Source organism: Triturus cristatus, chromosome 7, assembly GCF_964204655.1.
Source record: "Triturus cristatus chromosome 7, aTriCri1.1, whole genome shotgun sequence".
NCBI classification, from domain to species: Eukaryota; Metazoa; Chordata; class Amphibia; order Caudata; family Salamandridae; genus Triturus; species Triturus cristatus.
The window spans coordinates 1328920484-1328941232 of NC_140590.1; the positions used below are offsets into that span (position 1 = coordinate 1328920484).

Sequence of the window (20749 nt, forward strand, 5' to 3'; positions counted from 1 at the left end):
GATGTCTTAGGGCTAAGATTAGTTTCTATACTCATTCCACATGTCTTCGCTCTGTCAATGCTTTTTTGGCTAGAATCCCTAGAATCCAATGATTTAGGGCCAGAGCAGATCCTTCTCTTTACTAGGGCCATCTGCCTAGAATAAACTGCCTCCTGAACTTCAGACCACCTCGGTTACCACTGTGTTCAGAAAGAAACTAAAGATATGGATTTTTAATCTATCTTAAATCTGCTTTGGTCGCCGGTGTATTGATTACAGACGTGCAGAGTGCCAGGAAACTCTCCGGAGTAACAGTGCGCTATGCAAAGGCCCTTTCATTTATTCATTCAACTACAGACCACTTAAGCGTTTTGCTAGTATAGGGATTCAAAGATTCAGTAAAGGTCCTGGATTAAAGAAGTTGTTTTCATTGGCCATCAGGAACATGATTTATTGTTTCCGGATGGGCATTCCATCACAAATTTGACAGATATTAGGATGTAATTTATTTATAATTAGGCAGACAGGAAATCCATCACATTTGTGACAGAGAATCCATCGCCAAGTTCTACATCATGCTCCAAGATTTAAATAGGACATTTTCCTTTTACAAAAGGATTATGCATCTTGATTTTCAGCAATGAAGTGTACAACCTTTTAACTCCCCAGCAGCAATAGTACTAGATAGTTTTCGTATAATCTGGACCAGAAAACTCCAGGGGTAATAGTGTGCTTTAGAATGCTTCAATCAAATAATCTATTACAAAGTTTTATTGAGCTGCTTTTGGTCCAGGGATACTTTATTCTACACATTTATTTGAGAACATATTCCTTCTTTTTCCCCAATCAATTCACAAGCACCAACAATGTATACTTCACAGTCTCAAGTTGAATTTAAAAAAGTAAGGGTTAAAAAAAAGGAAAACGGTATTTATTTGTTCAGTTGAAAAATTTTATTACACAAGATAAAACATCAGAATATATGTCTGTGAATGTGAGGATTATAGATGTATTTTGCAACATACATACAAAAGCCAAATACATATTTCCAAATGTCTGTACAGCTGCCAGGTAGCCCCATGCCATGTGTGATATCTTTAGTGAGTCTGGGCTTTGAAGTCAATATAACTTTACTTTCCGGGATTTCTTAGCTCAGATCTACAGTGTTAAACGTGAAACTACAAGAGCTAGAATGCAGCATGCGGATAGATAAAAAGGATTATGTTACTTACTCTATAGTAATCGGTTTGTTGCATGTAGTGCTATAGATTTACATGTTCTGCTTACTTCTGCCATCTAGTGTTCGGCTCAGACACTTGCAAGTTGTTCTTCTTTGAAGAAGTCTTTAGAGTCACATTGTCTCTGTGACTTCCTCTGGTCATGGATGTGCATGGGTACCAACTCCATTGTTAGATTGTTTTATGCCCAATGGGTGAGAGTAGGAATGGAGTAGTGAGTGGGAAAAGAATAATGTTTTTGTGTGTTGAAAGTGAAATATGTTAAAGTGAACTATATTTGTAACAAACACTGGCTTTCCGGGAAGAGAGAGGACGCATATGAATCTGCAGCACTACATACAACAAACATATCCCTTCAGGCTAAGTAACATAATCAGTTCATAGTATGTGTGGCTGTGGATACACATGCTCTGCATCAACTGCATTGGAGTACAACCCTAGGTGGTGGCTAACCAGTGGATGGTGCTGAGGCCTGGAACAGGGTACTGAGTAGAGTTTGCCCAACCCTGGCTTGGTGTTTTGAAAGGATGCCTACACAATAAAGTTTTGAAAATGTGTGTGAAGGGGAGCATGTGCCAGCTTTGCAAATATCTACTTTGAGGATGTTCCCTTGAAAATTCATAGTAGCGCCATGTTTGCGGGTGGAGTACAGTCTGGGGTAGGCTTTAGCGTAACAGGGTTGAACACATTTGTCAATCCACATTGTGATCGCTGCCTTAGAAATGACATGGCCTTTATGAGGATGTGAAAAAGTTAGAAATAGTTGGTGTATTTTACAGAAGAATTAGGGCTTATCTATACCACATAATTGCTCAACATCAAATGTGTGGAGTGCTCTTTAAGCTACCAAGTCATGGCAAGAAGACTGGGAGCTTGATTGTCTGATTGAGATATAATAAGTAGACTACCTTAGGTAAGAATTTAGGACTGGTTCTAAGAACCGCTCTGTCATTGTGGACCTGTTCCTACAGTGTGAGGGCCTGTAGTTCTTGCAAAATTGCAAAAGGCATAAATGCATAGTCTCAAAAAGAGGTCCCATAAGTCTGGTAAGTACAATATTGAGATTCCAGCCTGGGATTGGAAACCCCCTTGGTAAAATAATACATTTAAGGCCCTCCATAAATGTTTGAACTACAGGGATTTTGTAGAGGGAATAGTGTTCCCTGTTCTGCATATATACAGCAATGGTGGTTAGGTGTAGCCTAATTGATGTGTAGGCCAACCCCCACTTTTAGTATAGGAGGTAAAAAATAATGTTTTGTATCATAGGGGCAAGAGGGTTTATGTGGTTTGAAGTACAATAGTGGACATAATGCTTACACTTAGCAGCATACCAGGAGCAGCAATGGGCCCACAGACTTCTCTAAGTATGTCGATATGCTCTTGAGGAAAACCAAGGTATCCAAACTCTAGGACCTCAGAAGCCAAATTGCCAGGTTGAGCTGTCTGTGGACTGGGTGTCTGACTTTGCTGTGATTTCGTGTGAGAAGGTCTGGGCTGTTGGTGTGCTTCTAGTGAGGGGCACTGGACATTTCAAAAAGGGATGGGAACCCTAGTTGTTTGGCCCAAGATGGAGCCACCAAGATGAGGGAGAGGAATGTTTGCTTCAGGTTCCTGACCATGAACGGTATTAGTGGGAGAGGCGGAAAAGTGTAGGCAAAGATCCCTGACCAGTTCATGCACAGAGCATTGCCGATGGGCAAGATGTGTGGAAATCTGGAAGTGAAGTCTGGGCATTTTGTGTTTTGTATATGGCTAAAAGGTCTATGTCTAGGGTTCCCAATCTATGGAAGAAAGGTAGAAGGGCTTGTGGGTGGAGTTTTCATTTGTGGACTTGTTGCTCGGTCTGCTTAGCAGATCTGCAAAGTTGCTGCCCCCTCCGAGAAGATACTCTGCTAGGAGTTTAACTTAGTGATGAATGGCCCAGCATCCGATTTGCTGTGCTAGGCTTACAGCTGAGGGAAATGTGTGCCTCCTTGTTCTGAAGATAGAATATTGCGATCATGTTGTCTGTGCACACAAGGACTACCTTGCCTTGAATTTGTTGATTGTGAGATGATGGCTAACAGTTCTAAGTCATTGATGTGGCAACCCCATTGATGGTGGTGATCACAGACCTTGAACTGTCATGTCGTTGAGGTGTGCTCCCCAGCCAACTAGAGATGCGTCTGTGATAATGGTCACCAGCGGAACTGGGTTTGCGGAGGGCCTGCTCTGCAACAGATTGTTCTGTTACTCCACTGCAGAGATCGAGAAGTGCTAGCCCTTACCAACACTAGATACTCTAGCTGATCCTCCACTTGTGACAACTGGCTTGAGAGGCACTCTTGAAGGGGTAGCATATGAATACTGGCATGGGGCACTATGGCAATGCATGAAGCCATCATTCGTAGCAGATGCATAACTATGCAGACTGGAAGTGGGAGGAGTGGCTAAAAAAAGAGGTAGAAGATTTTGGAATGCTTACACCCTTTGATAGCTGGGCAAAGCTTTGCTTACAACTGAGATAAGGACTGACCCTAGGAAGGGTTAGATTTGGAGTGGTTCCAACTGAGATAGTGTGCATTTCACTGTGAACCCTAGGCTGTGTTGGGGGGGAGATTGCAGCCAGGGAGTGGGTTAAACATTGCTGTCTGCTTGCTGTTGTTATCAGCCAGTTGTCTAGGTAGGGAAAGACGCAAGTTCCTCCCTTCTTAAAGTGAACGGCTACCTCCACTAAACACCTAATGAAGACCCTTGGTGCTGATATGGCACTGGTTCTATGGCTATTTTGAGTAGGAGCTCCTAAACCTCCCCTTGCAGTAACGTGATATGTTCTGGGCTGAGGGTGTGGGTGTAAGGTGGGCTGTTTGGTGAGGTTGAGATGTGCTTTAGGCAACAGCCATGCTCGATGACGGATTGGAACCATCGGCATCTGGTGATCTCCTCCCAAGGGGGAAGAAATCCCTGAAGTCTCCTCCACGACAGGTGTTGTGAAATCGAGAGAGATGTGGGGCAAATCAGTTTTTAGAAGAAGAGGCTTCTACTTCTGCCTCTGCCTCGGCTTTTGGAACTATTTCCCCTAAAGCAGCTCCAGTAAAAGCCTCTGCCATCATGCTTGTGATAACCCTGCCGCTGGTAGGACTGACTTGGTTCTGGGGTAGTTGCCTTGGACCCACCTCTATTTTGTTGTTTCCAATAGCAAACTCTGCCAGAAGGGATCTGGAGAGCTGCCATCGAGTTAGCAGACTTGATTTCTTCAAGCACCATGTCCACCTGAGGGCTGAACAGGTGGTCCCCAGCAAACAGCAGGTTGACAAGGTGCTGTTGCACCTCTGGCTTGAACACAGATACACGGAAACAGGGATGTCACTGGAGAACGATGGAGGTGTTCACTCATCTGGCTGCTGTATCAGCCAACTCTAAGGCACACCTAATAGTATCATTGGAGATGACTTTCCCTTCTCCGAGTTCTTTCCCCCTCTCAAGATATTGTTCAAGGAGGTGCTGAAGGGGCCCCTTGATCTCCTACCAATGAGCCATATCATAACGGAAGAAGAGGCCTACACAACTGGTGATGCACCAATGTGTAGCCATACCCACTGCTGCTCTCTTCCCCACAGCATCAACCTGATTGCTCTCCTTGTCATGAGGCGGAGGGTCACTCAAGGCCTGGACTGTTGCCTTTTTCATAGCAGTAGTGACAACTAGGGAGTTTGGGTGGATGTAACCGCTGGTGCAGAGTAGGTGGAAGGGGGCGGGCTTGTCCTTTTTTCTATAAGAGGTGTGACTACCCAGGATTTTATAGGATCCTTAAAAATCTCAGGGGTAGATTTGTATCATGCCCATGAGCTTGGGGCGGTATTGTACAAAACGCTTTGCCTTTGAGAGCATTTTCACTCAAAAATCATTATCCTTGGAGGGTGATGTATAGGTCTACTTTATGGTAGGCTCCACAAGTTGAATAATGCTGTGGTACACTGTCGTATCATCTGGCGAGGAGGCCCTGACTGGGACGTGTTCTAGATCTGGTTCTGTCTGAGGGTCCATATCATAATCCTCCCAAGGATCTTCTGAGGGGTACAGGGTAGACTGGGACAAAGTCCTCAGCTGGGGAATGAGGGGCTAGGACTACCCCTGCTGGACTATGACTCTGATGACCCCCTGAGGAGAAGTAATTGGAGGTGATGGTAGAGGTGGTGGGTGAAGGAGGTGAAAGTGAAGGTGGAGGTGGGGTTGAGTTGGAGGAGGAGGAAGAGCAGCAGCTTTTTCCGTAGGTCTCTTGGGAAGCAAGAGAGGTACAGGAGTGTCTGGTGGTGGGATTTCCTAGAAAGCAAGCCTGCACTTCTTTGGCAGCATCTTCTCTGAGAAAGAGATTTTGCCTGTGCGAGGGTAGATGATGATACTACTATGTCTTTCATTCAGCTTACGCAGCAGTCTCTTGAAGATTGCCTTTAACTCAAAGTTATGAGTGAGTGGCTTTGGAGCCGATGGTGCTGTCGGTCTCAACAATGGCTACTTTGGCACAGATGGCACTTTCTGCTTTGATGGTTGAGCAAGCCATGAGGGTTCAGTGCCAATGGGAGCACTCGAACTCGAGGCAGGCAGAGGATTGAGGCCTCTAGAAGGGTCTGTCCGCAACTCAGAGGCCTTGCTTCGTGTTTACCAGCACTCTGATGCGATGACACACCAAAGGGTAGCAGCGGCTTAGGCTCAAGGCTGGATGCCCATCCCCTTGCAGGGCAGTGCTCGGCTTTGATGTGCAATCGTTTTTGGATGCCCTATCTTCAAAACTTCATCCTCCTCTGGCTCTGAGACTTCGGAGTAAATGATTTCTGGACAGGGCCAGCGTGCTGGGAGGTCGGGTGACTCACCTGAGACCTCTTCTTTGGCGTGAAGAGGGTCAGCCTTACTCTAGATGTCTGGCATTACCGAGGAGGATTTCGGCATTCTGCTGTGGGCCCACCATGTGTCTAGTAACTGATGCAGAGTTTTTTGTGCTGCAGAAGATAGAACAGGAGTCGCACCACCTCTTATAGTGCTCTGGTGAGATGCAAAGATTGTAAACGGTATGTCGAGATCATCTTCATTCTCCATTTGTAGACTGGAGCACTTGGTGGCCCAGAAGTCCTTGAAAGCCGAGCGGCTAAGTTGCTCGACGGCAATGTATTTCAAGGAATGGAACATGCCCTGTGAGAAGGAAGAAGCAAGTCAGAGTATTCTCACAACAGGATGGAAGGTAACAAACTCCGAGGCCATGATGGTGTTTCATGACCGAACCAGCGGAGTAAAATATTCTGCAGTGGGTGCCCATGAGCATCTACAACCAGAGGAGGAGTCACTGAGACATCGTGACTCAAAAGAATTCTTCAAAGAAAAACAACTTGCAAACGTCTGAGCCCAACACTAAATGGCAGGAGTATGCAGAACATGGGTAATTACAGCCACACATACTAAAAACAATGGAACTGGCTGAACGTGTCACACATGAATGGGGGAAGCAATGTATAATACAATTCAATACATGGAAAGCCGCACAGACAAAACAAACAGATACAAGAAGCAAGTAGGGTTTGGAAGAGACCTGAGTGCATGGAAAAACACAGTACATAGACCAGAAATCGACAGGAGTTACAAAGATAATCTTACACTATCCTCAGGGTCTGCACGCCCATGGGACACTTATTGAAGGCAATCTTGGATTTCCCAGGGAGGGCGTCCTGTAATATTGTTTCAGTGTCTGCAGAAGTCTCTGCTAAACTCATCAGGCCTCCTGCTCTCACAGGACTCTCTGGGTCCCAGCCAATCTCCCCCATCAATGGGAATCTTACAGAGTTTTCACAAGGAGGGGCAGGAAAGGGGTGGGAGATGAGGTTGGTGGGGATCTCAGTACAGCTACTGTGTTTTGTCCATGTCATAGACCTGACTCCTCCTGGGTAACCCCATTGGTGGACTCGAAGCCCCAGTCTGATGACAGACAGAAGTCTGGCTTCCTCTCCTTGGCACCTGCCGAGAAGAAACAACAGACTTACAAATCAAGTTACAAATCAGTACAACTGTAGGGTACTTTCGACCTACTGTTAGGAATGAAAAAGTAACCCACTACATGACCACACATTTCCTATACCCTCTTGATCAATAAAGTACCCCAATTTGCTCCAAGTTGTGACTTTCAGTCAGTCTCGATTAATTAGCCAACAGGACCAAAGGCCCAATTAGCGGCTATGAATTCTAATGACGATGTAACCGGAGTTAAAATGATAAAAAGCACAGCTTACAAGTTTTTTACTCGGACATTTCATCAAAATGGGTGAAAAAGTGGCTTGCAAATGAGAAATTACATGTGTCAATTGATACAGAAGAACTCATTCCTGATGTTATTGCAGGTATTCAGACAAAATATCAAGTCAGTAATACTGACTGACAAAATGATCAAGTAGGAAATATAGTAACACAGAAATATCGCGAGCGAGAATATGTATTTTAAGGTAAGTAATATCGATGTTACAAATATTGTTGTTAATTATATCGATTTTTTATTATTTGTGTGTATTTTAATATATATGTGTTTTAAAATATTTGTTTAAATAGTGTTAGCTTTTTAATATGGTTTGCAGATTATATTGTTTTTTGTTAATTTATTACCGTAGCCAGTTGCGAGGTTTATGGAGGAATGGCGTGGGCAGTAAATTAATTAATAACTTTTGAAAATAATATTAATGTTAAATGTATAATAAAAAGATTTGTAGCTACGTTTTAGGTGTGGGTTTTGTATGGGTGTAGGGTGGGAAGTAAATTAATTATAGTCAATTAACAAATATTTTTAAATGTATACCAATTATTTAATTGATAATTATTTATGTTAATTCTATCATTAATACTTTTTGTTTTTAAGTTTTAGGTGTGGGTTGTAGGTTTTGTAGGGGATAGGGTGGGAAGTAAATGAATTATAATTAATTTAGAATTAATTTAGAATTATTAATTTTTTTAATGATAATTATTTCTGTAAATAGTATTTTTTTTAAGTTTGAGGTGTGGGTTCTGTGTTTTGTAGAGGTATAGGGTGGGAAATTGATTATAATTTAATAATAATTAATTTATTATTTATAATTATTTAATTGATAACCATTTAGGTTCATTGTATAAATACTTTTTTTCAATCTAAATCTAATCTAAATTTAACATGCAGGTTTTAGGTTTTTTTTTTTTTTTTTTTTGGAAAACCTTTATTTCAAAAATCAGGACACAGCTATTCAGCCGACAGCCCGAAGGTTCGGCAGCATTGAGAGTTAGATACAGTGATGTGTCCCCAGTACAGTGCAAAGAGTAGTGCAAAGGTCCAATTTTGAGTAAACACAGAAAAAACTCACAACAAACCCCAGCAAGGCAAAAACATTGAAAGCTCATGGTGAAAGCCCCCAGGGGAGGCCGGACCCCACTCATCTACTAATTACAAGACAGTGTACGGAGGAAGAAGGGGGACAGCAGAGGCCCAAAACGGTTCCTAAAACCAGACTGTGCTGGAAAGAGGGTCAGGGGGAAAGCTGTTCCTCGGGAGGTTCCAGATCCGGGGCAAGACATATTCCCCCCCTGTATTGGTTCCACCGCCCCCAGATGGCATGCCACTTCCGGGGGCGACCTCTGGAGCAATAGACCGTCTTCTCCCTAAACATGCTCCAGTCCATGTTCTCTTTCCACGCGGTCAGTGTAGGTGGTCCCGAGGAGCCCCACAATCGCGCGATATCCCTTTTAGCGACCATGTTACCCAGGGTCACCCATTGGGTCTGCGCCTCATCGAGGTCAGTGGGCCCCCAGACGTTCAGGAGGCAACACCGCGCCTCCGGCTGCACAGCAAGGCCCGTCACCTCCCCCATAACTGCATGGACTCTCCGCCAGAATTCCACAATGACACCACATTCCCAAATGATGTGCAGGAAAGTACCCACCATACCACATCCCCTCCTGCACAGGCCGTCCTCCGAGAATCCCATGTGGACCAGCCTTGGCCCCGTCACATACACCCAGTGCAGTATTTTAAGCTGCACCAGCCTCAGACGCGACGGGATCGCAACCTCCTTAGGAGAAGAAACCGCTGACTGCCAGTCCTCATTATCCAACTCAAGGCCATCCCTAGTCCACTGTTCTCTCAGCCCCAAAAGCATGTCTGCCCGGACGTTAATCAATTTCTTATATATGAGCGAGATCGTGCTCTCGGGCATATGACCATCAAGGACCCGGTCCTCAAGGGGAGAGGACTCCGGCACCTTCTCACCCTCCACGAGGACAGATCGGAGGGCGTGGCGCAGCTGGATATACCTGAAATACTCGGAGGGCCCCAGCTCATACTCAGTCTGCAACTCCTCGAAGGACTTCACCCTCCCCTTATGCAGCACATCTCCCACCTTGGATATACCTATCAGGTCCCACTTATCAAAGCCCTTCGTATGCCAGAGTCTTCCCAATCTCTCCGATTCGAACAATGGGGAAGCGAGGGTGAGCCTATCCTTCCAGCCCAGCGAGTCAGTCGCCATCTTCCATACACGCACCGCCACACCTGTGGGCCCCGTGAGGGACGAGTCTAGGGACCGCGAATACAACGCCCTGTAGTAGTTGCCACCACGCAGCAACCACCTGTCCATGGCATACCCAGGGCTGAGGGCGGGGCCATAAAACCCATGGTTGATCGCACTCAACTGCGTGGCCCAATAGTACCGTCGGATGTCTGGAAGCGCAATGCCCCCATCGTACCATGGGAGCGTCAACTTTGAAATAGCTATTCGCGGCCGCCCATCCCACAGCAACGTCCGTTGGAGGCCTTCGACCTCCCGAAAGTATTTGGCCGGCACCCAGTCCAAAGTGTTCTGGAGGGCGTAGAGGAAGCGGGGAAGAGACATCATTTTGAACAGGGCCGCACGCCCAACAAGGGAGAGCGGCAGCCTCCGCCAACCTTCAACATCTCGCCTCAAGCGTGCCAGGGGGGGGAGCAGATTCTTCTCATAGCGCACAGCAGGGTCCATGGATATAAAGATCCCCAAATACACGAAACCCTGCTGGGCGACCTGTATCGAACATGTTCTAGGGATCGGTGGGACCTCGCCACTAAGAACGTACAAGTACGATTTGCCCCAATTAATAACGAGCCCCGAGTTCCTACTGAACGATGCGAGTACGTCACAAACCACTATAAGTGACTTCTTAGGTGAGGCGAGATACAACAGGATATCATCGGCATAGAGCGAGATACGGTCCTCGTGATCAGGCGACCACCGAAGGCCCCGTATATCCGGGTGCCAACGTATCCACGCAGCCAACGGTTCAAGGGCGAGGGCGAACAACAGAGGCGACAGGGGGCAACCCTGCCGAGTACCCCTACCAAGCTGAAACGGAGAAGATGCCCGACCATTCACCACCACATTCGCTAGCGGCCCCTCGTACAGCAACCTAACCCAACTCACAAAACCGCGACCAAAACCAAAGGCCATCGTGGCATCAAGAGATGCCACAATAGCCGGTTCACGCAGCGTGCCCGCCCTGGCGATGACGCCATGAAGACGCCTAAGGTTTAGTGCCGTGTTTCGATGCGGGATGAAGCCGGATTGATCCGGGTGTACCAAGTCGCCAAGTACCCTAATCAAACGGGTCGCCAGGACTTTAGCCAGAATTTTCGGCTCAGCGTTGAGGAGTGAAATGGGCCGATAGGAGGCGCACCTATCTCGGGGCTTACCCTCTTTATGTATGACCACGATCGACGCCAGCCGCTGATCCATCGGAAGGATCCCATCCCCCCGCGCCTCCAAAAACATGGCGCGCAGGTGAGGGGCGACCCTATCCGGGAACAGCTTGTACAGATCTATCGGCAAACCGTTCGGTCCAGAGGCCTTACCCGAGTGTAACGCGCGAATAGCCCCCGCCACCTCGTCGACCGTTATATCACCATCCAAATCGTCCCTATCTATGTCAGAGAGGCAGGGCAACTCGATATCACGGAGGAGATCAGCCGAGTCCTCGGGCGGTCTGTCCGACACAGAGGAATAAACCCTACGAAAGTACTCCGCGAAACACTTCACAATCCCCTCAGGTTCCACAATCGCCTCCCCCCTCTCTCCCATCAACTCCGGCACCACTCTATTGACCCGTTCTTTCCTGTCCAACCACGCCAGGAGTTTCCCTGCCTTATCACCAACATCATACAGGCGGCCCTGTTGTTCCCTACTGAGGGTCTTAGCGGCGTCCGTCACCAGGTCTCTATACTCCGTCTGCTTCAAGCAAAGCTCATGCAGCGAGGACTCTGTAACCCCCTCCTCCATAGCCCCCTCAAGGGCCGCGATCTCCTCCTCTACCTGCCGTACCTCGCCATCCCTCCGGCTCTTGGCAGCCACCACCAGGGAGAGGGCTTCCCCCCGAAGCACGGTCTTAAAAGCTTCCCACAGCGACACCGCCGAGTCCACAGTTCCCAGATTGTCCTTGAAGTAGTTATCTACCTTCTTTACCAGGGCGCTGCGCATCTTGGGGTCTCGGAAATACCATGGGTTAATGGGGGCCACCCTCCCTCCTCCCTCCCGACCTAGATCCAGCCGGATCCACACTGGCGAGTGGTCAGAGATACCGCGTACCATGTGCCTCGCCTCGGACACCAACGAGGCATGTGCGGCCAGAGTGAGCAGATAGTCAATCCTGGAGAGGCTACCATGCGCACCGGAGTGAAACGTGTATTGACTCTGTGTGGGGTGCCGGAGCCTCCAGCAGTCTATAAGACCAAGCGTGTCCAGGAAATCCGGAAGCCATTTCTGAGCCCCCCCTGTATCCCTGGGCGGGTATCTATCCAACAGTCCGGAGCCCACAGCGTTGAAATCCCCTCCCACTACCAGCATACCCCCCCGGGAGAGTCAGCAAAGCCCTGCCCAGATCAGCAAAGGTGGAGGCCTGCAGGGCCGGCGGGACATAAACCGAAACCAAAACCAGAGTCCTTCCTTCCCACCGCCCCGCCACCGCCACAAACCTCCCCCTATCGTCAACAATGGTGGAGTCCACCTCAAAAGGCAACGATGCTCTAACCAGGATGCCCACACCCCTGGACCCAGAAGAGAATCCCGAGTGTGCAATGAATTTATACCCCTTCCTATTCAAGGCATAGCACGTATTACCTATGAGATGCGTCTCCTGCAGCAGGGCAACATCTGGCATTGAGCGTTTCAAAAATTGCAAAACAATCCCCCTCTTGATGCGATCCCCCAAACCATTAACATTCCAGCTTATAACACTTAAGCCTCTACCCCCCATCCTCAAACGGAAAGAGGCCCACCCCACACCCGAGGAGCCACCATGGAACAGCCCTGAGGATAATCATCATGCCTTGCAGAAACAAACCCCCCAACAACAAACTCCAAATCCCCGAAACTCCCCCCACCCTGCACCCCTGCTGCAGCTTACAAAGCCCCCCCAACTTGCAGTGTGCCTGTTGCCCTACAAAACCAAAAGTCTACAAAAAGTACCCTAAGGGAGGAAAAGAGCACCCCTCGTCCCCCCGCAACCCTCCACAGTTACTGCACTCTGTTCAAGTTCCCAAATATAGTCAAATCGAGTCAGGCCGGCTCTGAGATATCAGCCCTGTCCATCCCGGCCACTGTCTCCATGCTCGGCTGTGTCGTCCCCCTTCCGTCGCCGGGGCAAAGCATCCAGCCATTCGTCGGCCATAACAGGAGAGTCAAAAAAGAATGTCCGATCTTCGTGCACCACCCTTAGTCTGGCAGGGAAAAGCATGGCATACTTCAGATCCAGTTCCCGAAGCCTCCGCTTCACCCCCAGGAAGCTCTGTCTCTGTCTCTGCACCTGCTGGGTGAAGTCCGGATAAAAATTAACCGACGCATTCTGGAAGGGAACTGGGCCCGTCACCCTCGATGCTTGCAGGATAGCGTCCCGATCTCGAAAATGAAAGAGCCGGGCGACAATCGGCCGCGGCGGGGCACCCGCCTTGGGCCGCCCGCCCGGCACCCTATGGGCCCTCTCCACCGCAAAGAACTTTCCAAGGCCCCTAGGCTTTAGATGATTAAGGACCAAATCCTCAACAAGCAGGTCCACCGAAGCCTCATCCGAGGACTCCGGGACCCCGATGACGCGCACGTTGTTGCGCCTGGCCCGGCTCTCGAAGTCCTCCAGCCGGCGGGCGACGAGGTCACTCTCGGCCCTTAGCTTACGGACCTCGGTCTGCAGTTCCGTTACATCGTCAGTGAGGCCCGTGGTCTTGAGGTCCAGGTTCTTAACGCGCTCGTTCGTCTTGCCCAGGTCCGAGCGGATCAGGTTGACATCCACCAGGATGGCATCCACCTTATGCGCCAGGGCCTCGAACTGTCTCCCCATCGAGGTCTGCATCCCGTCGAGCGCGCCAATGACATCCTGTAGGGAGAGCTCCGGTGTCACAGGCGAGTCCTCCTTCTGGGCCTCCGGCGCCTGGCTCGATCCACTCGGTGATGCTTTCTGGAGAGCGTAGCGGTCCATGCTGTTGACTTGGGTATACGTTCCCCGCCTGGTAGACTTAGTCTTCAGCCGATCCCCTTCTGCCTTGCCCGACATAATGGACTCCAGGCAGTCCAGTGCAGTTAAGACTGATCCCTCTCAGGGAGAGGAAGAAGGAGTGAGCAGTTCTGCCTTATGCTGCCAGAGTAGCCCGCCGAGCGTCCTTGGGGTAATAAAGCCACCCAGAGCTCTCCAGTGTCCGGGCAGACAAAGGGAACGAAATCGAAAGTGAAAGAGCGGGGACCTCCGTCCGACCGTTCACACCTCGCCTGGCCGTTGTTGATCAACTAGGAGCCGGGCAGCCTGCCAACTCTGGCCCCTGGCATCCCCGGGAGATAGGCCGCAATCTTCCGCCAGTCGTAAGTCCGGTTCCCGATGGGCGATCCGACCACGGGTGGCATCAATCGCCTCCCTGACAACTCAGCAACACGATGCCATGCATACCATCAGGATTAGAGACAGGATAGTCGACGGAGGGCGCGAGGGTCTCGGGAGCTCTAAGCTCACGCGGCCATCTTGGTCAAGCGCTAGGCTCCTCCCGTCAGGTTTTAGGTTTTGATGGGTATAGGGTGGAACGCAAATAATTATAATTATTTAAAAATATTTATTATTATAAAGAATTATTTAATTGATAATTATGTCAATTGTGTAATATAAACTTTTGTTTGGGGGTGTTTTGTGGTTTTTGTATGGGTAAAGGATATGCAGGAAATAATAATAATTAATAAATATTGTTCATTTTTAATAATTGTTTAAATGGTAAATAATTATGTCAATATGTAATTAAAATATTGTTTAGGTCATATGCGTGAGTTGTATTTGTAGGGCTAAAGGGTGGGAAGTTAATTAAGTATAATTAATTTGTTCTTGGGTAATTAGTAATAGAAATCTCCAAACTCGCACTTGCTGAAACCCCTCGCATCCACAGAGCCAGAGCAGGTGGAAGATCGTTCTCCCACATTGCAGCTAGAACCTGGAATGAGCTACCAGCAAATATTCAACTTGCCCCCAACCTGAACACCTTCAGGAAGACCCTCAAGACCTGGCTCTTCAGTTGAACGGATCTACACGCCCACTCCCCCTCAGCGCCTTGAGACCCTCACGGGTGAGTAGCGCACTTACAATTCCCTGATTTATTGATTGAATTGTTTAATTGATGATTAATTATGTAAATTCCGTAATACATTTTGTTTACATTTATATGTTAGGTGTGGGTCATTTGTTTTGTACAAATAAAGGGTGGAATGGATAAATGATTATATAAAATGTATAAATATTGTACTTTTAAATACGTAGTTTAGATGTGTGCCATGTGGCTTGTAGAGATATAGGGTAGTAAGATATGTCAGTAATGAAAAAAATGACAAAGAGTACTTTTTTATTGTAATGTATTATTGTATGTGTTAATTTGTTATGCTTTTTAATTTTACATAGTATTGTATTTATTGGTTGTTATTATCTTGATAATAGATTTTGGTATTTTGATAAAAATAATATTTGTATTAATTTATAATATGACTGGAGTGGGAATAGTACATTTTACCCCCCCCCCCCCCCCCCACAATCCAACACTTTCTCTACTGTTCACTGACTGGAGTGGGAAAAGTAAGTTTTGCCCCTCCACAATCCAAGACGTTTCCTACTGCTGCAGTGACTGGATTGGGAATAATAAATGTTTCCCCTCCGTAATCCAACACTTTCCCTACTGTTGCACTGACTGGGGTGGGGATAGTGCATTCCCCCTGCAATTTAACACTTTCCCTACTGTTGCACTCATTGGAGTGGGAATAGCAAATTTCACCCCCCCCCCCCCCCCGACAGCCAACACTTTACCTACTGTTGCATTGACTGTAGTGGGATTTATAAATGTAACACCTCCTGAGTTTGAAACCTTGTCTACTATTTATGAGTTGTAGTGGGTATAGTATATGTATTCATTTTAAAAATTTGTAGTTTACTTTAAATTGTTTACATTTATATTAATATGTTTTTGGGTAATTAAATTATAATATTTGTAATTATTAATGTTTCTAATATTTCATTTAGTTTTAGTAAATTCAAATTTTTTTTATTTTGTTTGAGTTTTTCCATTGCAATTAAAATGGTTTATTTTTTAAATATTTTATGTTATTGGATATACATATTTATATTTATTTTTTAAGTTATTACATTAAAAAAAGTATTAAAACATAATATAAATTAAAAATATTAATTGTTACATTTTTACATTAGATATATGTAAATAAAGATATGCATATTAATATATGTTTGTTTTACTTTCTTTGAATAATAATAATTGTTGTATTTTTCTAAATAATTATTTGTTTTTATTTTCATAATATTAGTATTAATATGTAATTCAAAATTTCTATTAATTACATTTTTATATATTTAAAAATCGATATTTTAGACAACGATATTAGTAAAAACAATTTTACCCCCAATATTTTTGTCATTTTAGTATAGGGAGTCAATATTTTTAAATTTGATATTTGTGAGTCAATATTTTTGTATGTAGATGTTTTTTGACTCGATATTTTGACACTGAACCGTTATTGCACATTTCAAAGGGGCACAGTCAGAAAGGACAAGTATTTCCAATTTCTAGCGGTACTGATACATGCAGGTTCTGTTCTTCAGGTTCAGGAATCTGGAAGCAGTCTGTACTTGAGGGTCAAAAGTTACAGTCTCATAATGAAACAACAAGTCCCAGCATATTTCATGCTGTTAACCGAAAGCTGAAGGACACACTATTGTTCAAATTCTCTTACTTTAATTCGTTCTGTGGAGGTTCTCCTTTACCCTGCCTTTTTCTTCAGTTCAATCTTTTACACTTTCTCTTTCATTAAGTCTCTATTCTTCCACACCTGAAGGATCTACAATCGATCCAGATACACAAAGGTACTAATTTCATACTCCTTACTGTGACACATTCAAGGCACTACACAACATTGGCCCCATTGATCTGAACAGTTGCATCCCCTTCCACCAAACTACCCAGAGCTCTTACTCGCACATACCCCACGCTTACACACAACGAGAACAGGAGGATGGGCTTACATCACTCATAAACCATGGAACGACCTCCCACTACACATCAGAGTCTCCTTTTCAATTCTTGAGTTCCACAGTAAGCTGAAGACCTGGGTGCCGATCACGATCCGGTAAAAACCGGGTACGAACCGTCGGTCGGAGCGTTTTCCCCGTCCGACTCGTACCCGGTCGTAAAACTTTACAAACATGGAATTACGATTCGCACGGAAACACCATTTCCGTACGATTCGTAAAAAACACCGACCGACGAAAATATACATACGAATGTGATCCGGGAATGCTGCGACGTGACGTCGGGATGCTTTCAGGCAGCGTTTCACGAACCAGGAATTACGATTCGAACCGACAGCAGTCCGGACGGCAATATTTTCACGGCACCCAAAAAGTGCCGCAAAAGCGAAGTACGGTGCGAATCGACCAGAGTAGGTGGCCCGGTACGCACCGTACCCCCCCCCCCAGCCCCCGTAGGTACACGCCGACCCCCCCCCCAGCCCCCGTAGGTACGCGCCGACCCCCCCCCCAGCCCCCGTAGGTACGCGCCGACCCCCCCTGTGTGTACACCCTTGTACGCATCGAACCCCCCGTGTACGTTCGAGTCGCACCCCCACCCGTGTACGTTCGAGTCGAACCCCCACCCGTGTATGTACGGTGCGTACCCCCCGTGTACGTTCGAGTCGAACCCCCCGTGTACGTTCGAGTCGTACCCCCCCGTGTACGTTCGAGTCGAACCCCCCGTGTACGTTCGAGTCGTACCCCCCCGTGTACGGTCGAGTCGAACCCCCCCGTGTACGTTCGAGTCGAACCCCCCGTGTACGTTCGAGTCGAACCCCCACCCGTGTATGTACGGTGCGTACCCCCCCGTGTACGTTCGAGTCGAACCCCCCGTGTACGTTCGAGTCGTACCCCCCCGTGTACGTTCGAGTCGAACCCCCCCGTGTACGTTCGAGTCGTACCCCCACCCGTGTATGTACGGTGCGTACCCCCAGCGCTACGCGCTGGGGGTACGCACCGTACATACACGGGTGGGGGTACGACTCGAACGTACACGGGGGGTTCGGCTCGAACGTACACGGGGGGGGGTACGACTCGAACGTACACGGGGGGGTTCGACTCGAACGTACACGGGGGGGTTCGACTCGAACGTACACGGGGGGTTCGACGCGTACAAGGGTGTACACACAGGGGGGGTCGGCGCGTACCTACGGGGGCTGGGGGGGGGTCGGCGCGTACCTACGGGGGCTGGGGGGGGTCGGCGCGTACCTACGGGGGCTGGGGGGGGTACGGCACGTACCGGGCACCTGTTTGGACGTCTCCGTGGTCGTTATGGGAGTTCGGTGCGGACGGTCTTTTCACCATACGGTTGTACATTCGGACGCCCGGGATGGATCGTGATTCCCCGGTCGGACTTCACCTTTCACGTTTGTACGGTGAATCGTACGAGGACGTGTCGGACACATTTTCCGACCCGAGGACGTGTGGGGAAATATTCCCAATGCGGTTCGTATGGACTTTTTACCATGCGAATCGTGATTGCCAGTTCGTACGGCACTTGTACGATTCGTACGGTAAAAAGACCGGATACGAGTCGCACGGGGATATTTTTAACCGGATCGTGATCGGCACCCTGGTCTTTCAATTTACCAGCCTACCCTCAGCAGGGTTAAGCACATACACATGCTTAGCACCGGGTATACCCTAGTGGGTGATATCATGCTTTACAAATACGCATAACATAAAATAGATAGGTTGACTTAGACAAATATAGGAGTACTGTGGTAAAACAATGACTGTTCATTACAATGCATGGCTTTTTAGACAATTCAGTGTCAAAATTGTGGCGTAAAATGCAACCATTGGAACAGTTGTCAGAAGCTGAACCTTCAGGAGAAGGTTGGGCTTCGTCTGCCAGTGCCATTCGCAGTAGGCATTTACTCTCCCACACCTACCAAAGTTTAGCAGTCAGCCCTTCATCTGTCCTGTCTCCCTTTACCTTTTTTGTCTAGCCATTCTCTCCAACTTCCACTTTTCCCACCATTCTAACCTGCATGTTTGTATAGGTGCCCTACACAGATACGCACACACATGCACACTCTCGGTCCCTTCCATTTCCTACATATTCCTTCCTTCCCTCCCTCTTTCTGTCACTCCTACACTCTTTCCTCATCTCCCACAACCTCTTTCTCCCTCTCTCTATGTCCAGTATCTTCTTACATGGGTAGGTAGTCACTGTTCTGGGTTCTACTGATTGCTGGATGTAAGCAGAGAGACACAGGTGTGGTGCTGCTCACAATTTTTTGATTTGAGTGAGGAGACAGCAACTCCTACAGTAGGCAGCATGCAGCAGCTGGAGCCTAGGCTGGATTTTCTGATGCTGATGCAAGGAGCCAACCCTTATTTGATATCTGCAAAGCCAAGAGCTGATAGAGACTAGTGGAGAGAGTAGATAGCACCCTGATTTGTATTGTGTACTCCTCTTTGGCATGGAAAAGTAGCACTACATAAAGCTGCCTTAAAAGAGAAATGTTATACTGACAACCAGACTAACAGCCTCATTTAAAGCACTTCACCTAGTACTCTATACAAGGTAGTCAACTATGCAGTCTTTGATTGTCCATGTCTATTGAACACCCCATTTGTCTATAGTGGAAATAGTATCCGTACACTCCAACTCCACTTTCAACAACTCTGTAACTTTCTTTCACATTTCCAGTCCCTTTCTCTGAGCTCTGTAGAAAGAGAGGAAATTGCTCCAATATCACTTTTCCACATTCCCTTTTCTACCATTTTTGCTCTCCTATATTCTTTTCCCCTAGCACTTTGTATAAAAGCATAGCACTTTTGCTTCCACTCCTCCAAGTCCCCGCTTCTGAGCTCATATTTAAAGGATTTCTTGACCACCCTCTCTTGGCTTGGCCACATCCCATTTTCTGACCCCAGTTTATTAAGCCTAAGCCCACCTGCAAAGATGAAGAGGAAGAACCACTCATCTCCTCACCCCTGTCTACTTAGAAGTCTCATCTGGTAGGTGACTGATGCAGTCTAGGCTTACCAGGATTTCTGAGGTACACACCAAGCATGTTTCAATCCTACTTTCCAGGAAAGTGATTGACTCTGCCTCAGAAAGGACCTTTGAGATGTGCAAGCCTAATATGTGATTGATTCAATCCTAGCTTTTTAGATGCAGCTGTGGGACAGGTGATTGTCAGTCTTTCCAAGTCCCACCAGTCCTTTCAGAGTAGAGCAGTGACATATTTTAGACTGCTTGCACACACTAGTGGCCTGATATGCCACTGACTCCACCTCTGGACTTTTTAAGGCACTGGCTTAAACTATGATTCAATCCTCACTAGGTCTATGGAGCATTCACAGCTACATACATCACTTGTATCTAACCACTTGTGTATCACAGTACTCGTCCTTTAGAAACCTTCCACCCTACCTTGAGACTGTCATACTTACGGACAACATTGAGGGGTTGGGAGCGGCGTTCTGCATTCACTCGCCCACCATCATCAAAGAACCGGCAACATAACTGGACCTCATGATCCTGGAGAGATGGAACAAAGGTTAAAAACGTAATAAGGAGGTTTTCTGAACGGTTCTCTGTGATCTGATAAAATGGAGTAGAGGGATCCTGGGCAGGAACAAGACCACCAAAAGGATATCTCTGGATTGGCATCCGCTTGTCTCCAAGCATCTTCTCCCAAGTCATCTCAGTTTTTTGGGGAAAGGCCCCTTTCAGGGAGCAGGACAGGATCAGCAGCTCACCAGCAACGCACTCTTTGGGAATATCCAGACCCGACACGGAGTAATATGTTTTATTATCTAAGATAAAAGTGAAAAGAGACAGAGAGAAGTGAATCCTTCCCTAAGGAAGTTATTTCTGTTTTCAGGAGTATTCCCTAAAAGCTGCTTTTCACAGCCCCTGACTATTCATCCACTTGGCACAACGGATTCCTGAAATAAAAAATCAATACCTAAGAACA

The 20749-nt window shown here is 47.1% G+C and overlaps 1 protein-coding gene across 2 annotated transcripts in view; it reads right to left on the reverse strand.

Annotated features, from left to right (window-relative positions):
- Nucleotides 1-599: 599 nt before the first annotated feature.
- The window catches only part of LOC146811973 (uncharacterized), a 410827-nt gene continuing 390677 nt past the window's right edge, over nucleotides 600-20749 (reverse strand). The window contains exons 7-8 of one of the 2 annotated variants that reach the window (XM_085618947.1): nucleotides 20223-20588; nucleotides 600-7202 (exon numbers count right to left, since the gene is read on the reverse strand). In XM_085618947.1, the coding sequence (XP_085475073.1) occupies nucleotides 7111-7202; nucleotides 20223-20588 (458 nt within the window). In that variant the 3' untranslated portion in view covers nucleotides 600-7110. The remainder of the gene's footprint in view (nucleotides 7203-20222; nucleotides 20589-20749) is intronic. The other variant, XM_085618946.1, reaches the window with a different exon arrangement.